The sequence below is a fragment of the Panthera pardus genome, unplaced genomic scaffold, assembly GCF_024362965.1.
Source record: "Panthera pardus isolate Hobbes unplaced genomic scaffold, ASM2436296v1 HiC_scaffold_8, whole genome shotgun sequence".
Taxonomy (NCBI): Eukaryota; Metazoa; Chordata; class Mammalia; order Carnivora; family Felidae; genus Panthera; species Panthera pardus.
In genome coordinates, this window is record NW_026527013.1 from 81,907,932 (window position 1) to 81,927,508 (window position 19,577).

The window sequence follows — 19,577 nt, forward strand, 5'->3', positions numbered from 1 at the left end:
TACAAATGATGGTGATTAACAATCTTTATTTTGCATTTTAGATCATCCAGCAGGAGGTATTCACATAGAGACTTGTACAGAATGTCCACCTATTTTCAGTAACAAGAAAGACCAACTATCAGAAAGTCCAACAGAGGCCACAGATATTGGTAATTTGTTTACTAAATAATTTAAAAACTTTATGTAGTTAATGCTGGCAAGAATGAGAAAAGGGTATTTGCCATCGTTTCAGGCTTTCCTTAGAAAGGCAAAGTTTATCAAACTTTGTGCTATGATTTATTCAGGTTCGTAAATAAACTACCCAAAGCAAATTAAGAGTTTTTAGTAAATTAAAATACATTTCTGAACACTAATCACTATGGCATTTTGATTATAGGTTTTCGTAATCGCTGTGGAAAACCCAAAGGACCAAGAGATCCACCTTCAGAATGGACATGATTCAGGGAGCTAACAGACACTTTAAATTAGACTGGAAAATTCAAGTGCCACTGAAAGCCAGATTTATAGTATTCCATCTTAAAAACGTGGGACTAACAGCAGTGTAGATTGTTGCCTTAGTATTTTTTTTTGCTAGGACCATCTACCTGCCTTATACTACACTTAGGAAAAAGTATTACATATGGTTTATTTTGTAACTTCAAGTATTATTGCCTTAATGTCTCTTAACCCTGTTACACGCTGCTTGTAGACATGTTAATATAGTAATACTTTTATGATAAATTGAGTTTAAGGACTACTCTTTTGCTAATGTTTTATCATGTATGCATTATTTTGTATATGTACAGGGCAAGTAGGTATATAATTTGATAAAGTTGCAGTCATAAAATATTATTAACAGAAGATGTAAGAAATTTCTGCATGGTCTAAATCTTTGTGTACCTTATTTGTAAATTATTTGCCCTGAAGTTTTAGAAAATAGTTTCTGAATTTTAAAATTGCTGGATTCATGCAGCCAGCGTTGCAGGTTATCAGAGATCAAAGATTGTAATAATAATACATTTTGTAAATTGTAAGCAAAAAGTTATTTTTATATTATATACTGTCTAATTGTCCATCCTAATTGTCCTTGTTTTCATCTAGTCATGGAGATTCAGTAAGTGCCTTGGAACAATATTGAATTCTCTTAGCTCGTGAGTGTGTGTGTGTGTGTGTGTGTGTTACTTTAATATTTGAACTCAAGTGGGATTAGAAGACTATCAAAATATATGTATGTTTCAGGATATTTGACCTGCCATTAAAAAAAAAAACAGAAACAATTTTACAGTGCCTACTTGTCTTGGTTTTTCATTCCTTATTCCAAGGGAATTAGAGTTCGTATTCACCTTCCAGTGTTTAAGTCATGAGTGTGAATGGAGTTTAATCTCTTAATTAAAGAATTCCAATACTTCTACTAATTCTAATGCTTATCCTTGTGTCAGCCCTAGGCATCCTTCTCATTATTGCCTAATAAGATCCAGTAAAACACCAAACAGAGGTAAGGTTAGGAAGGGGGAACTGGTTTCTTCCCATCCTACAACTGGAGCATAGATCCCATCCAGGTGTCCCAAATTTGAATTCTAACACCAGGGATTAAAGTTAATGGATGTCTATATTTTCCCTCTGCATACGAAAGAGATAAAAGGGGAGCCTGGGTGGCTCTCTCAGTTAAGCCACTGACTCTTGATTTCGGTTCTGGTCATGATCTTATGGTCCTTAAGTTCAAGCCTCACTGTTAGCGCAGAGCCTGATTAGGATTCTCTCTTTCCCTCTCTCTCTGCCCCTCCTGGGTTCCCCCCTCTCTCTCAATCTCTCTCAAAATAAATAAACTTTTGAAAAAATTATACAAAGAGAGAAGAAATTATAAGACTAAAGTAAGAGAGTGACCATATCTGAGTAGAAGGATTATTGCAGAGGAGAAAATAAAACTATCATTTCACGTCAATTTTTTTTAAAGCTCATTGGTCTTTGTGTTTGCTCCTTAGGATTTCAAATTTTTCCCATGTTTTGGTCATAAGGAAATATGAATACAGTGGACCCTTGACATTCACAAGACACAGACACCTCTATAGCATATCATTTTCCTAAAAAAAATTAAACTAAAAGTATAACATTTATTTTTTTTTTTATTTTTGAGACAGAGAGTGACAGAGCATGAACGGGGGAGAGCCAGAGAGAGAGGGAGACACAGAATGTGAAACAGGGTCCAGGCTCTGAGCTGTCAGCACAGAGCCCGACGTAGGGCTCGAACTCACGAATAGCGAGATCATGACCTGAGCCGAAGTCAGATGCTTAACCGACTGAGCCACCCAGGCGCCCTAAACTGAAAGTGTAACTGTAAAACGAATTTAGCTCCTTCATGTACTTGATGATTTGTATAATATGGTACTAAAATAATTTATAAACATTTTTATGTTGGGAAGGAATTGCTTGGAACATCTTCATTGAAAAATAACATATTCAGGGGCACCTGGGTGGCTCCGTTAAGTGTGCAAATTTTGATTTTGGCTCAGGTTATGATCTCACAGTTCATGAGTTTGAGCTGAAGTCAGGCTCTGCTGACAGGGCAGAGCCTTCTTGGGATTCTCTCTTTCCCTCCCCTGCGCTCTCACTCTCTCTCAAAGTAAGCAAACATTTAAAAAAATATATAACGTATTCAGAAGAGTGCAAAAATCATACTAATAATCATAAAGTTTATACCCATTTGAGTGTGACTACCACCTAGATGCAGCAATAAAATAGGATCAGCCACTAAGAACCTTTCCCCTTGGGCTTCTGAGATTTCTTCATTACCATATGAGTAGCTGTTACTTCTTTTTCATTGCTATAGAGTTATGCATTGTATGAATGTACCACAGTGTGTCCATTCTGCCATTAACAAACATTTTGATGGCTTGGGTTTGGGAATATTACAGATTATGCCACTATGAACATTTTTTAATGTGTTATTTGGTACATGTAGTACATACATCTGTTGGCAGAATATCGAGGAGTGGAATTTTGGGATCATAGGGTACACATACATATCTGCCTTTAGTAAGTAGATACTGCCAGTTGTCCTAAGTGGTTGTTCCAATTGTTATATATTTCTTGGTAGTGCCCTTAATTTTCATTTTAGCCTTTCTAATGGGTACAAAGTGGTGTTGGTTGTGATCGGAGTACGTATTTCTATCTAATGTTCCATTTTTTTGTTCAGGGAATGATTTTTTTTCCCCCATTGGCCAATCACCATTTAATGTCCTTGCTCCACTGTTACAGTTTTGTCAGGTATCCATTGATACCAGTTATGTATCCACTGATCTGTGAGTCAGTTTCTAGATTTTTCTTTCTATTCTATTGCCTATCCTCAGGATGATTTTAAATTGACTTTTTCTAGCTTTAGCTTTCTCCCAAGGATTAGTTTTTATACTGGTTGGAACTGTGAGTAGAACAGTTACTCATTTTTCTTTTTCTGTGTAAAGCATATGGTAAGCTCATTTGTATCTGAGATAAACCACTGCCAAATTCATCCTGCTGCTTTATCCAAAACCTCTACCTTGTATAACTAAGGGTACAAAGGCTTTTAAATCTTTCTATTTCCTTCATAACACTATCAGTTAGCTTTCCTTTGGGAGCAATTTTTCATAAATAGTACTTTTCACTCTAATACTTTTCACTTTATGGACATTTTCTCCATAAACAGATAAACAGAGAGCAATAAAGCCATAGTTATGTCAGTGCTGAGCCAGGCTCAGTCATTAGCTGAGTAACTTAGTTAAGTATAACAGCCTCGTGGGGTCTGTGGTTAAGATTTTTGCCTGAGGGAAATTTCAGAACTATATGTTCTGAATCCCTGGGGTCACTTGAAATCATTGAAACTATGAACATTAAATTCTTGAATGTGAAGAGTTTACTGAATATCAATTTGTCTTTATCTTCTGAGCTTGAATTTATAACAGGGAGTTCCTATTCCTATTTAGATAACTAGATGGGTATGAGGGATAGGGAGGGTCTCTTAAATTCCCAGGATTCTGGCTGGGAAAGGAAAAAGCTCAATTTTGAATGTTGAGTTTGAGATAACCGCCAGGAGGTAGATAGTCCATAGGTAGATTCGAAGTTCATAAGAAATGTCCAGACTGGATATCAGTAAGAGGGAATTAATATAGCCAGGAATGAAACCATGACAGCACAGAAACCTCAGGAAGAATTTGCTATTTAAACGAACTTTTGCAGTAATATGGTAAATCTTCATATTTGTATTTGTTGAAACTTGATTTAGGTTAAACATGTTCCTTACCTTGGTGAATGGCATCCTCTCCCTCCCATTACCCATCCCAGTCATCTGGTGTATTCTGCACTCTAGGTTCTCATCTCTTCAATCCAGCTTCCTCACTACCACCACCAGACTCATCTTAAAAGGCCAGTCTGACCTGCTGGTGACCTCTTCTAATTGTTACCTTTTCCCTAAAAAATCTTTAATGGTTCCTCACTGTCTATGGTAATACTTCTTCAAAATGTGGCCCAGGTTCTCCTGCATTAGAATATTTGAGAGAGTGCCCTTAAAATTCAGGTTCCAGGGTCCTACCCTAGAGCTGAATTAGAATGGGGATAAGTAATGTGCATTTTAAACAAGCACCATAGTGCTCGCTTCGGCAGCACATATACTAAAATTAAACAAGCACCATAGGTGATTCTAGTGCATAATGAAATCCAGTGACTTGGATGCAAGACCCCATCCAAGATCTACCTGCTGCTGCCCTTTGGAGCCTTTTCTCTGTATCTGTGCTCTGGCCACAATGAATTACAGCTGCCCCTTGAACAACAAGGGTTTGAACTGCAAGGGTCCACTTACACATGATTTTTTTCAATAAGTGTAGTATAGTACTGTAATTAAATTTTCCTTGTGATTTTCTTTGTTAAAAACTTAAAAATAATTTTTTTATTGAAGTGTACTTCAATATTGAAGTGTACTTCAATATTGAAGTGACATACAATGTTACATTAGTTTCAGGTGTATGACATACTGATTCAACAACTCTATGTTTATGCTATGTTCACCATAAGTTGTAGCTACCATCTTCACTGTACAATGAATGCTATTACATTACCAATGACTATATTCCCTATGCTATACCTTTCATCCCCATGACTTATTCATTGTATAACTGGAAGCCTGTACCTCCCACTCCCCTTCACCCATTTTACCCATCCCTCCATCTCTCTCCCCTGTGGCACGCACCAGTTTGTTCTCTGTATTTATGGGTCTGTTTCTGCTTTATTCATTTTTTTAAGATTACACATATAAGGGAAAGCATACGGTATTTGTCTTTCTTCTGACTTATTTCACTTAGCATAATACCCTCTACATCTATCCATGTTGTTGCAAATGGCAAGACCTCATTCTTTTTTGTGGCTGAGTAGTATTCCACTATTTATGATTTTCTTAATATATTTTTTCTCTAGCTTACTTTATTATAAGAACACTGTATTTAATACATACAATATACAAAATATGTATCAATAGACTGTTATCAGTAAGGCTTCCAACAGTAGGCTATTAGCAGTTAAGTCAAAAGTCAATACACAGATTTCTGATTGCATAGGGGTCCCTAATCTTTGTGTTGTACAAAGGTCAGCTGTACTTAAGAGTTTCCTGAGCCCCTACACCTGACTCATGCCAAACCCTCTGTCTTGAATACCCCACTTTGTCCTTGTTCTGGTGAGCCCTCCTCATCTATCAAGTCTAATTCAGCTGTTGTATGTTGTTAAGTCCTTCATTTCATCCTATTTCTCATCAAGTCCATGAACCATTCTCTTTGTCTATACTGCACCCTATTTATTTACCAATGTACTTAGACTTTCTGCTCTACTAAACTAGCCCCTTGAGAGAAAGGACTATGATATTTAGTAAAAAGTTGGCATGTATGTGTGTGTGTATACACACACACACACACACACACACACACACACACACACACACTTTAAAAACAGCTAAATGTACAAAGGAGAACTGATTTTGAATATATGTATTTTCTTAAACATTGTCCTGACATAGAGTAAAAAATAAATGTCAGCTGAATAGGTGAACTGAATCCAAAACCATAGCACATGTTAAGATAGTCCACACCTGGTTCTGATTTACATTCCCAAGCACTCTTCTATTCAGTCTTTATATTTTCAAACTTAATACCTCTTGACATATGATTTAAAGCACCCACATCAATACACTCATTGAATGGAGCTTAATAATATGTTGCTTATATACTTGTCCCTGCTCCTGGAGCCAGCTCGAAAGTACAGAGTGGTCAAAAACATTATCCACTAACTGGGAGTACTTTCCTAAGAATATATCCATGGTTTCCAAACTGAATAGTTGGCTCTGTTCTGAAAACATGTATACATATATATTAAGGGCTTTTTAATAATTAAACTAAAAAAAGTGTTAAATGTGAAGGGAAGCAATAAAAAGAATGATTGCAGTTTGCAATCTGAAGCTTTTGAGAGAAACTCAAGAATGCCACTTTAATTATATTTTAGCCCTAAAATGTATTCTGATTGTAGTATGTATTAGGCATTTTTTTAAATGTTTATTTACTTTTGAGAGATGGAGAGTGGGGGGGGGGGGCAGAGATAGAGGGAGACAGAATCTGAAGCAAGCTCCAGGCTCTGAACTGTCAGCACAGAGCCTGATGCAGGGCTCAAATCCATGAACCATGAGATCACGACCTGAGCCGAAGTTGGACACTTCACCGACTGAGCCACCCACGAGCCCCTGTATTTGGTATTCTTGACTGCAATTATAAAATCGTTCTAGTTTAATTCTAAATATAGGATTAAATTGAATTAAATCACTATTGTGCTAGTTTTGGAAAAGGTTTTGCTGCCTTTGTTTCCTTACACAGTATCTCCTAATTACCTGCTTTTAATCATATTAGATACCAAAATTCAGATTCTATTAATAGCTTTCTTTTTTAATTTTTTTTTTTAAGTAAGCTCTATATCCAACATAGGGCTTGAACTCACAATCTCAAGATCAAGAGTTGCACATTATACTGACTGAGCCAGCCAGGAACCCCAAGATTCTATTAATAGCTTTCTAAATAATGAAATGTGAATTAATTTCAGTTTTTAAATACTCTCTTTTCTCTAATACTGGATCTTTGTTACACAGCTCTTCAAGGCCAGAAGCTCAAATTTTCATTCTGGCAGATGGAGAATTGCAAAAGCTTTAACTAAGATTTTGGCACATATCCACTCAATAAGCAGCCCTTGCATATTATGCCAAAAGTGCAAAGTAGATATAGTTTTGAATATAAATTGTATTTTCTTAACAGACTTCCTCCACTTGGTTTCCTCAGTTATTTGTCTTTAAGGTGCACAAATCACGTAAGATGTGCAAATGACCAGTATATTTAGATAATTTAACCAGTGAAAAGCAGTCGTGCCTGGGTAGCTCCAGGAAGTGTGCCTCTGTTCTATACTACCACAAATCTGGGCTTTGTTGAATTAATGGGGGCAGGGAATTCTAAAGATTCCAGTCATTTTACATTTTTTAGAGATAGCATGGCAGAGGTACTGTTACCACGACTTAATGTAGTAGCATTTGTGACTTGAGAATGTGCTTGCCAAAATGTCAACAAGAACATATTCTTTAGCTACTACAGATTGATGCCCAAATAACCAAACAGGAAACAGGAAAGTAGTTCTAGATTTCTTAAACTATTATCTTTTATAAGTAATTCTTTTATTTTTTTTCCACAGTTACTTTTTTGTGTGATGAGACCTTTCAACATCCATTTTCTTAGCAACTTTCAAATATATAATATAGTATTATTAAATATAGTCACTGTGCATTATATCCCCATGACTTATTTATTTTATAACTGGGAGTATGTACTTTTGATCCCCTTCACCCATTTTGCCCACCTCACCCTCCAATATTATGTTTTTCTGATTGAAAACTTCTTCAGGGGCACCTGGGTGGTCAGTTAAGCAACCAACTCTTGATTTCGGCTCAGGTCATGATCACACTGTGATATCAAGCTCCACACTGGGCTCTGCCCTGACAGCACGGAGTCTGCTTGAGATTCTCTCTCTCCTTTCTCTCTGCTCCCCTGCTCATGCTCTCTTTCTCTCAAATAGATAAACATTAAAAATTCTTCAGCAGGACTGTTTAGTAAGTACCCAAATGTACAGATCATCTACACTTCTGTGACATTTTATTTATTTATTTATTTATTTAATGTTTATTTATTTATTTTTGAGAGAGAGAGAGAGAGAGAGCGCGCGCGCGCACGAGCAGGGGAGGAACAGAGAGAGAGGGAGGAATCCAAAACAGGCTCCAGGCTCCGAGCTGTCAGCACAGAGCCTGACGGAGGGCTCGAACTCACAAACCGTGAGATCATGACCTGAGCCGAAGCCAGACGCTCAACCGACTGAGCCACCCAGGCACCCCAGCACTTCTGTGGCATTTTAAAGTATTGTGCCTTCTAAATTTTAGCTTTATGTACATATATATAACCTATTAGAATATTTCCAATGTCTTCTAATACTAAAATGTGAAAAAACATTTAAATAATATACTGTATTAAATATAAAATCTAAGTATTTAGCGTTTCTGATTGTATTTGAAGTAAGCACACATTTTCACGCAGCTTCTATGCAAAAAATTTTAAATGCCAATCTAAGGTTACTACAATGTCATAATTTGAAATGTACACATTAGCTGATACATTAGAAAAATATTTTTGAAAATCAAAACTCTATATATACACATTTAATTGTTTCAGAAAAGTGAAATGCAGATTATAGGGAGCTTCCTATTGCTATTAAGCATAACAAAGTACTCTGCTTATCTTTTAAGCCTAAAGTGAGCTGTCCATTTTAATGTCATTGTTCTATCTGTCACTATTGATTTCCCTGTAACAGAAATAAATTGAAATTTACATGTAGAAGTTTTATGTTTACACTTTACTTTCATTTGAATCCACTTATAAACTTAGGACCAAAAATTTTTCAAAGTTATATTCTTTGATAAAGGCTTCCAAATAGAGCTTTTATTCTGGATGTAGGCGTTGGAACATCATGGAACTCTTCTCTATTCTACCAGAAGGGGGCAGCAAAACAAACCAAAAGGAAATTTATGGATCCAAAAAAAATCAGGAACAGCACTCAAGAAAATTCACAAAACTAACAACCCAGAAGCTTCTGTGAGTGGCTTCACTGTTTGAGAATGTTTATGAAGGCCCTAACACCAAGTGCCCCTCTTTGCAAGACCTTAAGGCATCAACAGTCTTCATGCAGACTCAGGCCTATCTAATAAAAATTATTAACCTTGCTAAATTCTTACCATATGCCAGGTACCCTGATAATCTCTGAACCCTGAATACATATTATCTTACTTAATCATCACAAAATCCTTGCCAGGTAAATATTCCTGTTTAATGGATGAACCTGAAGAATATAGACTTCAGTGTAATTTTAAGTCACACAAAGTAGCAAAGTCAGAATTTAAGCCTAGTTCCTATTCCCAAATGCTTACTCCTAACTACTAACCTTACCTTACTATATGTCTCTAGATTTCAGAGAAACTAGGTGTGTAGGCTTTAGCAGATAAGAAATGTTTGTTAACTGACTAGAAAAAGGGCTAGTTACTTAAGTCAAATGTTATCCGTAAGCTTTAAAACATACAGCCTGAAAACTGGCGAATGCTGGAATCATGGCCACAATATTTGCAGCTTCTCCCATAAAGGTGGAGTCTGTTTTCTCACCTCTAGTATCTAGGTTGACCTCATGCCTTGCTTTGACCAATAGAATGCAGCACATGTGTTTCTGGGCTGATTCTGTTTCTGGACCTTAAGAGGCCAGGTTACTTTGGTCTCCAGTCTCCTGAGCCCTGGTGGCACGTAAAGAAGCTCAGGCTTAACCATAGAACCCATAAAAGATGATGTGGAGACTCAGTCCCAGCCAATACCACGTGGAAGAGAAGCATCCAGCCTAGCACTCCTGTTCCCCAGAACTGTGAGAAATAATAAGGTGTTGTTTTGAAAACATTATGTTTTATGGTGGTTTATTCTGCAGCAATATGTAAGTGAAACAACAATGGAAAACCAAAAATGACCTAAGTCTACAAATATTTAATATAGATTCCACTCTTCCTATCTACTATCGCTTTTCCACTGTCCATAGGTATATGAAATAGCTGTGTGTCCTTTCTCCTTTTTGCAACATATAGTTGGTAATGAATACCAAAAATGTCAAAAGGCTGTTAGCTCAAAGCCAAGGAATTTCCAAAGTTTTAAGTCAAGCCTTAATTAGAAATGTATCTATCTATCTACACACACACACACACACATTTAAGTTTATTTATTTATTTTTAAATAACCTCTACACCCATCATGGGGCTCGAATTCATGACTCCAAGATCAAGAACTTTCTGCTCACTAGCCAGGAGCCTCAAAATGTACCCATCTATTTATTGTTAAAAATTTTTTTTTAACGTTTATTTATTTTTGAGACAGAGAGAGACAGAGCATGAACGGGGCAGACAGCGAGGGAGACACAGAATCGGAAGCAGGCTCCAGGCTCCGAGCCATCAGCCCAGAACCCGACGCGGGGCTCGAACTCAGGGACCACAAGATCGTGACCTGAGCTGAAGTCGGACGCTTAACCGACTGAGCCACCCAGGCACCCCAGTACCCATCTATTTAATGACACTCTCTAAGCAGCTCCTAGGGCTGGAAAAACATTTATATGAGCTCTAAAATAAAGGCATAAAAGTCCTTTTAGCAATTACACTAAGGCTGTGATATACATAATTTTTACTGTTAAAAGTCTTCAGCCCATGGTTGGGAGTTAGCATAGATCTAAACAGATCTAAAATCCTTCTTTTTTTCTATGCCTCAAAACAATTATTTGAGAATTTTTGATAACTTACGTATATAACACTCATACGATGCCTCCTATATCCACATACTGTTGTAAGTGACTCATTTAATGAGGTAGGCACTATCTTTAATCACCATTTTATAAAAGAGGAAGTTAAGGTATAGACAGAGGTTAACTAGCTTGTCCAAAATCACAATGCAGCAAATTCTGATCCTTTTCTACTGGATGAAGGCGGTGGGGGTGGAGACAGATAAGGATTTAGGTGATACTATGTGTTCAAATAACATCTCCAAATAACCCTTGGGACTAACCATGACAGCAGAAGGCCTCTGCATGTTATTTGAGATCAATGATATGTCTCTAACCTTTCCAGCTTTATCTGCCACCACTGACTCTCCACCCTGACCTTCAGCTGTAGAAATGTACACCCCACATATACCTTGGAATTTTTTTTTACCTCTGTGCTTTGCTCTTTTGGTCCCACTCAACAGCCACCCCCCGCTTGGAATGCCTTCATCACCTTCTTCCAATGTGAAAGTGCAGTTACATACCTTTCAAAGTCCACCAACAGCACTCTCTTCATAAACTTTCCTACTTTTCAATATATCACTCCCTTGACTTCTGGCCAAATCAACTGCTCTTCCATGAAGTTCCCTTAGCTCTAGTATTCTAAGCAATTTTTTCCACATCATTTCAAATTAGCTGTTTTAAAAATACATCTTCCACATTACCCTTCAAGGCTCTTGAGTGCCTAACCCAATTTTCTCCATACAGTGTGAACACATTAGTTGCAATAAATTCATGTGAACAGAGGTGGGATTCAGTCAGGGTGAAGAGGGCATCTTTTTCAGACCCAATCCTGTTATATGAACTTTAGAGACAAGCAGAGTGACATTTCAGGAATTGCCTCAGGGCAGTGCCAGTTTTAAGGGTAAGGAATAACAATTTCATGTCTTTGGTTCAAACTAGAAAATTCTATAGCAGTTCCATATAAGCAACAGTAGGGGTTGAAATCCAGAGGTATTGGACACTAACTCTAAATGGTTACCTACCAACAGGTTTTAAGACTGTTTACGAAGCACAAAGTTCAGCAGAGACCAACAACTACCAGTTAATAAGCTCACTGTAACAACAGCTCGAGTCAAGTAGGCCTGCAGTTCCAACCATTGACATCTCCTTAACCAACTAATTACCAATTTTCCATCAGGTGGAGATGCCACAATTTTCCTTGAAAAAAGTGGCAACAGGGGGATCATTTTTAGAAAAACAAGGTAGCATTTGGATTTTAAAAACCATTTGAAATCTGGGAAAAAAGGATGTAAGTCATTAAGAAAAAAAAATGTTTTTGGAGGAGGAGGAGCCAAGATGTTGGAACAGCATCGAAGTTTTTTTTGCAACTCTCATCCCTGAAATACAGCCAGATCAACACTAACCCATCTTGCACACCTAGAAAACTGATTTGAGGATTAACACAACAATCTGCACAACCTGAACCACAGAACTTGGCAGGTACGCAGAGCGGAGAGGTGAACTGGGGGAGACAGAAGCTGTGGAGGGCAGGGAGCTGTTTTTGTTTGTGGAGAGAGGATGGAGATGGGGAGAGAGCATGGGAAAAGCACCACCCCTCCCCCACCACACACACAAAAGCAGCTGGAGATAAAGTGGAAAAGTGGAAACAGCCGCAGGGACTGAACAAAAAAGGGACAGAGGAGAAAGGAGAGGGTTTAAATTCCATTAAGATTCTATAAACAGGGGAAGCGCAGAGTCTGAAACTCTGCACCTCAATACCTTGCAGTGCTCTGGTGGGAAGGGCGAATCGCCAGAAGCAAAGCGGGGTCCGGGAGGTTCTCGGGCCACACGGGGAGAAGCAGTTCCACTGTTGTAAGGACATTTGGTAGAAGCTGTGCTGCCACTTGGTCCCAGCAGACCCCAGAGAACAATCACAGTCGCTAGTGATGGAACAGGACGTTAAGAGTGAAGCCTGGTGCGAGATGTGTGTTGCGATTTTCCATAAACCCTGAAACGCTGCTGCTACAAGATCGTACGAACCTTTTCTGGGGCGGGCTCACACCCAGCTGCAATCTGTGGGCATCAGCAGCAGCGCGATCTCGCGAACATTCCTGGGGGCGGGCCGGCACCTGGCCATTTCTCAGAAAGACCCTCTTCCAGAGGCCTGAGAGGATCAAAGCTACAGTCCCTCAGAAGTGAGGGGTTGGAAAACACAGCCACATTAGAGATAAAACTCAGAAGGGAGGTGCCGCCTGGCAACCTGACAGCTTGGTCACAGACAGTGTAGAAACAGGGAGTGGATGGAAACTGAAGACAAAGGAGGGGTGTTTGATTACCAATGGTGAGAGCACAGAGTTCTGATACTACTGGGTAACTGGGTGACGCCATTTCACCTCTCTCGTGCATGCGCATAAACGCCTACGCACACCACAGCAATCCACCCCAGTAAGCTAAGCAGCTCCATCTAGTGGAGAACGGAGCCATTACACTAAACCTCGCCCAACTGGGCCAACAGCACTCTTGACAACACAAATCTCCCGCTTGCTTAGCTTAAGAACTATGAAGTGCTTCACAGCTTGACTTTTATGGGAAACCAGATGTAATTTCAACCTTACTTCATATTGTTCACTGGTCCTTTTATTCAGTTTTTTTTTTCTTTTTCTTTTCTCATTCTTGAATACAGAAAGAGAAAAAATTTATTTTTATTTTCCATTTTTATTAAAAAGAAAATTTTTTCTACTATATATTTTACTTTTTTGTAAATTTAAAAAAATCGATTTTACTTTCATCATTTTATTTGATTCTATTTTATTGTATTCATTTTTTCAAATTTTCAAACATTTTCCTTTTTTCTTTTCTTATCTTTCCCTTTTTTCTCTAATCTCTCAAGCTTCTTTGAACAACCAGGCCAAAACACACCAACGACCTAGCATTGTTTATTTGATTTCTTTGTGTTGTTTTTAACTTTTGAAATTTAAGTGTTTTTTGTTTTTGTTTTACTTTATTAATTCCTCTTCTTCCTTCAAAATGACGAAATGAAGGAATTCACCCCAAAAGAAAGAACAGGAAGAAATGACAGCCAGGGACTTAATCAACACAGATACAAGCAAGATGTCTGAACCAGAATTTAGAATCACGATAATAAGAATACTAGTTGGGGTCAAAAATAGATTAGAATCCCTTCTGCAGAGATAAAAGAAGTAAAAGCTAGTCAGGATGAAATAAATAATGCTATAACTGAGCTGCAATCTTGAATGTATGTCATGGCGGGAAGGAAGGATGAGGCAGAGTGGGAAATCAGTAATATAGAGGACAAATTTGTGGAGAATAATGAAGCAGAAAAAAAGAGGGAGACTAAGGAAAAAGAGCACAAAATAAAAATTAAAGAACTCAGTGACTCATTAAAAAAAGGAATAACATCTGAATCATAGGGGTCCCAGAAAATGAAGAGAGAGAAAAAGGGGTAGAAAATTTATCTGAGCAAATCATAGTGGAAAAGTTTCCTAACCTGGGGAAAGACACAGACATCAAAATCCAGGAAGTACAGAGGAAGTACTCCCATTAGATTCAACATAAACCAACTATCAACAAGGCATATCATAGTCAAATGCACAAAATACTCAGGCAAGGAAAGAATCATGAAAGCAGCAAGGGAAAAAAAGTCCTTAACCTACAAGGGAAGACAGATCAGGTTTGCAGCAGACCTATCCACAGAAACTTGGCAGGCCAGAAAGGAGTGGTAGGATATATTCAATGTGCTGAATTGGAAAAATACGCAGCCAAGAATTCTTTATCCAACAAGGCTGTCATTCAAAATAGGAGAGAAAAAAAGTTTCCCAAACAAAACTTAAAGGAGTTTGTGACCACTAAACGAGCACTGCAAGAAATTTTAAGGGGGACTCTCTGAAGGGAGAAAAGACAGGTAAACAAAATAAAACAAAACAAAACAAAAACAAACAGACCAAAAGCAACAAAAACTAGAAAGGATCAGAGAACACCACCAGAAACTCCAACTCTACAGGTGACATAATGGCAATAAATTCATATCTTTCAGTACTCACTCTAAATGTCGGTCTAAACGCTCCAATCAAAAGACATAGGGTAACAGAATGGGTAAGAAAACAAGACCTATCTATATGCTCTTTACAAGAGACCCATTTTAGACCTAAGGATACCTTCACATTGGAAATAGGAGGATGGAGAATCATCTATCATGCTAATGGTCACCAAAAGAAAGCTAGACTAGATTAGTCATACTTATATCAGACAATATAGATTTTGAAATAATGACTATAACAAGGATGAAGAAGGGTATTATATTATAATTAAGGGATGTATCCACCAAGAAGACCTAACAACTGTAAACATTTATGCTCCAAACATGGAAGCACCCAAATACATAAATCATTTAATCACAAACATAAAGAAACTCATTGGTAATAACACCATAATAGTAGGGGACTTCAACATGCCACTTACAGCAATGGACAGATCATCTAAACAGATAATCAAGGAAACAATGGCTTTGAATGACACAGTGGACTTCTCAAAGTCAACACCCAAAAAACAAATACTCGAGTGAAGAAATGGACAAAAGACATGAATAGACACTTCTCCAAAGAAGACATCCAGATGGCCACCTGACACACAAAAAAATGCTCAACATCACTCATCATCAGGGAAATACAAATCAAAACCACAATGAGATACCACCTTACACCTGTCAGAATGGCTAACATGAACAACTCAGGCAACAACAGATGTTGGTGAGGATGCGGAGAAAGAGGATCTCTTTTGCATTGTTGGTGGGAATGCAAACTGGTGCAGCCACTCTGGAAAATAGTATGGAGGTTCCTCAAACAATTAAAAATAGAATTACCCTATGACCCAGCAATTGCACTACTAGGTATTTATCCAAGGGATACAGGTGTGCTGTCTTAAAGGCACACATGCACCCCAATGTTTATAGCAGTGCTATTAACACTAGCCAAAGTATGAAAGAGCCCAAATGTCCATCGACGGATGAATGGATAAAGAAAAGTGGTATATATGTGTGTGTGTGTATATATATATATATAATACACAATGGAGTATTACTCGACAATCAGAATAAAATCTTGCCATTTGCAACAACGTGGATGGAACTGGAGGATATTATTATGCTAAGCAAAATTAGTCAGAGAAAGACAAGTATCATATGACTTCACTCATATGAGGAGTTTAAGATGAACATAAGGCAAGGGAAGCAAAAATAATATAAAATCAGGGAGAGGGGATGGCTTAAATGGGTAAGGGGCATTAAGGAATCTGCTCCTGAAATCATTGTTGTACCATATGCTAACTTGGATGTAAATTAAACAATAAATAAATTTTAAAAAGATTTTTTTTAATGTTTTAAAAATTAATTAAATTTAAAAAGTAAAAGTGATGATGTTCATTTCCAAGAATGTGAAAACATGATTTAGAAATCACTGTATTCTAGGGGTGTCTGGCTGGCTCTATTGCAAGAGCATGCAACTTTTGATCTTAGGATCATGAGTTTGAGCCCCATGTTTGGTGTAGAGATTAGTCAAATAAATAAATATATACATACATAAATATTTAAAAAGAGAGAAATCACCATATTCTACATAAAACATCTTTTGGCCTAAGTCAGTGTTTCTGAAAATTTTTTTTCATTATAGGCTTCTCACCCCGACAAGGAGAAACTCTAGATTTAAATTCTCCCTAGTGAGAGAAATAGGAATAATATTTTGTTGAGTACTGTTGAGCTTTGGAGGTACACAGACCACTCTAATGTCTAAGATTGTTTTTGTCCCTTATGACAGAATTTTAGAGTTTATGGCCTAAGCCCATTAACAGAGCGAACTTCAAGACTGCAACCAAACAGGGAGCACTGATGGCCACGGTATCATACTTGGATGTGTCTCATAAGACAGACTCTCAGTGTGCTTCTCACATGCATCTTGGCCAGCTAGGGGTGTGCTTTGGGTTTTTCTTCATGAGACAAGAGATGCCCTCTCATACTTTCAGAGATAAAAGAACATTTTTAAAGTACTTTATTTTATTTTTAATTTCCATGTATTTTTGAGAGAGAGAGCAGGAGGCAGGAGCAGGGGAGGGGCAGAGAGAGAGAGGGGGCCAGAGGATCCAAAGTGGGCTCTGCACTGACAGCAGAGAGCTTGATGCAGGGCTCAAATTCACAAACCTCAAGATCATGACCTGAGCCAAAGATGGATGCTTAACCAACTGAGCAACCCAGAAAATACTTTAAACATCAAATCTAATGTTTACTTTATAAAAAGTAACAAATCTTGAAAAGAGATATTATCTGATAATTTACCTTGCCTAGTAGTTCCTAGCCTTCTCTGAAAGGCTGCCTGCCTCCCTCTTTGTTCCTAGACATACTAAGTGTACTTTAAAATAGACATTTTTTGGCACCTTAGTGGCTGAGTCAGTTGAGTGTCTGTCTTCCATTCAGGTCATGATCTCATGGTTCATGAGTTCGAGCCCCGCATCAGGCTCTGTGTGGACAGCTCAGAGCCTGGAGCCTACATCAGATTCTGTGTCTCCCTCTCACTCTGCCCTCTATGCCTCGTGCTCTCTCTCTCTCAAAAATATATAAAGATTAAAAAAAAAATTAAAATAGACATTTGTTTTTATCTACTTCCAGAAAGGCTATGATAGATATTTCTCTTAATGAACACAATAATTTACCTTCATCACAGCACTGTTACAAGGATTAAATTATTTAACATGTAAAATTGCCTAGCACAATAAGCTTTCTGGCATAAAACACACAGCCATAAATTAATTATGAAAGAAACAATGTGTAACAATCTGAAAAAACAAAGAGGTTATTGTGAAAGCGATTGGAGTGATTGTTGACATTAACTACAATACTGTTATGCATCTAAAAAATTAACAATAATTCTTTAACACAATCAATTATTCAAATATGTGTTCAGATTTCTGAGTCTCATAAAATGTTTTGGCCACTGGTTCGTTTGAATCAAGTTCCATACAAAATTCCCATGCTGCATTTACTTGATATATTTCCTAAATCTCTTTAAATTTTAGGTTCCCTTTGCTTTCTTTCCTTGCCATGTATCTGTTGAGGAATCTGTGTCACTTGTCCTATAGAGTTTCCCACACTATGGATTTCACTGGCTGCCTTCCTCTGGTGGTGTTAACATGTGCCTGTATCCCTCTATTTCTTGTAAACTTGGTGCTAGCATTGGGAGGCTCTCAGAGTCAGGATTGATGGTTTGGGCAAGAATGCTTCATAGACGTTGTCACTGACTTCCACTACATGTGTCAGAAGGGTCATAATGTCTGGTAGTCTCAGTGGTGATGCTGATCAGTGTGTTCAGATACTGTCAGCCTGTTCATTATGATCTGTTCACTAAAGTTTCCAACAGCCTTTCATCTCATGCCATCCTCCTCCTTACAGCTCTTCTTAGACTTTAGTGTTGGGAAAGCTAAAAATATATTTCTCAAAGTCCTTTGCAGCTAGAGTTATGGATGTAATTTAAATTCCACCAACTAGAGGCACTTGTGTACAGTGAAGAATCTAGAATGCAGAGGGGAGGACAAGGTTATGAGGAATCCTTCTTAACGGGGCATATTATCATGAAGGTGACGTGACTGTGGAAACCAGTAAGGGTGGCTTCCACATTCAGCAAGTGGCTTCCTGATCATGACATGAGCAGCAGTCCTTTGCCAGCCCAGTTCTAAAGCGTGGATTTGTGACGCACTCCTGAAGCTCAGTTTACAATCCTGCTATTTGTAATATAACATGCAGTAAATAATCCCTTTTGGCTTAAATTACTTAAGAGTGGATTTTATTCTCTGCAGTGAATCCTGAGGAATGCACCTCCTCTACAAAAAGGTATTGTCAGAAATTGTCAAACAATTGCCTCTCTGATTTAAAAAAAAAAAAAAAAGTGTATCTAGTTAACTTGCTAACAATTTCCTGAGTGTGTAAAATAGATATTCTAGGAAGATGAACATTTATTTTATTTATTTTTGAAATTCCAGTATAATTAACTTATAGTGTTATATTAGTTTCAGGTACACAACATAGTGATTCAGCAATTCTATACATTACTCCCTGCTCATCATGATACATGTACTCTTAATCCCCCTCACCTATTTCACCCATGCCCATCACCATGGTCCCCTCTGGTAACCACCAGTTTGTTCTCTATATTTAAGAATCTGTGTTTTTGTCTATTTTTTGTTCATTTGTTTTGTTTCTTAAATTCCACATACGAGTGAAATCATATGGTAAATTTTCTCTCTCTGACTGACTTATTTCAACTTAGTATTATATCCTCTAGATACATCCATGTTGTTGCAAATGGCAAGATTTCATTTTTTATGACTGAGTAATATTCCATTGTATATATATTCCATATATTCTTTTTTTTTTTAATGTTTACTTATTTTTGAGAAAGAGAGAGCAAGCAGGGGAGGGAGGAGAGAGAGAAAATCCCAAGCAGGCTCTGCACTGACAATATGAAGCCTGACACAGGGCTTGAACTCACAAACTATGAGATTGTGACCAGAACTCAGACACTTAACTGACTAAGCCACCCAGCTGCCTGCCACATATCCTTTATCCATTCATGTATTGATGGATACTTGGGTTCCTTCCATAGTTTGGCTATTGTAAATAATGCTGCAATAAACACAGGGGTGCATATATATTTTGAATTAGTGTT

General features: G+C 37.7%; 1 protein-coding gene and 1 long non-coding RNA gene across 9 annotated transcripts in view; one reads left to right on the forward strand and one right to left on the reverse strand.

Annotated features, from left to right (window-relative positions):
• PTPN12 (protein tyrosine phosphatase non-receptor type 12) overlaps positions 1-1,052 on the forward strand; it is a 103,669-nt gene extending 102,617 nt beyond the window's left edge. For both annotated transcript variants that reach the window (XM_019451282.2, XM_019451283.2), the window contains 2 exons: positions 42-149; positions 377-1,052. In XM_019451282.2, coding sequence (XP_019306827.1) covers positions 42-149; positions 377-438 — 170 coding nt within the window. In that variant the 3' untranslated portion in view covers positions 439-1,052. The remainder of the gene's footprint in view (positions 1-41; positions 150-376) is intronic.
• LOC109268139 (uncharacterized) overlaps positions 1-19,577 on the reverse strand; it is a 152,792-nt gene that overhangs the window by 92,065 nt on the left and 41,150 nt on the right. The window lies entirely within an intron of this gene.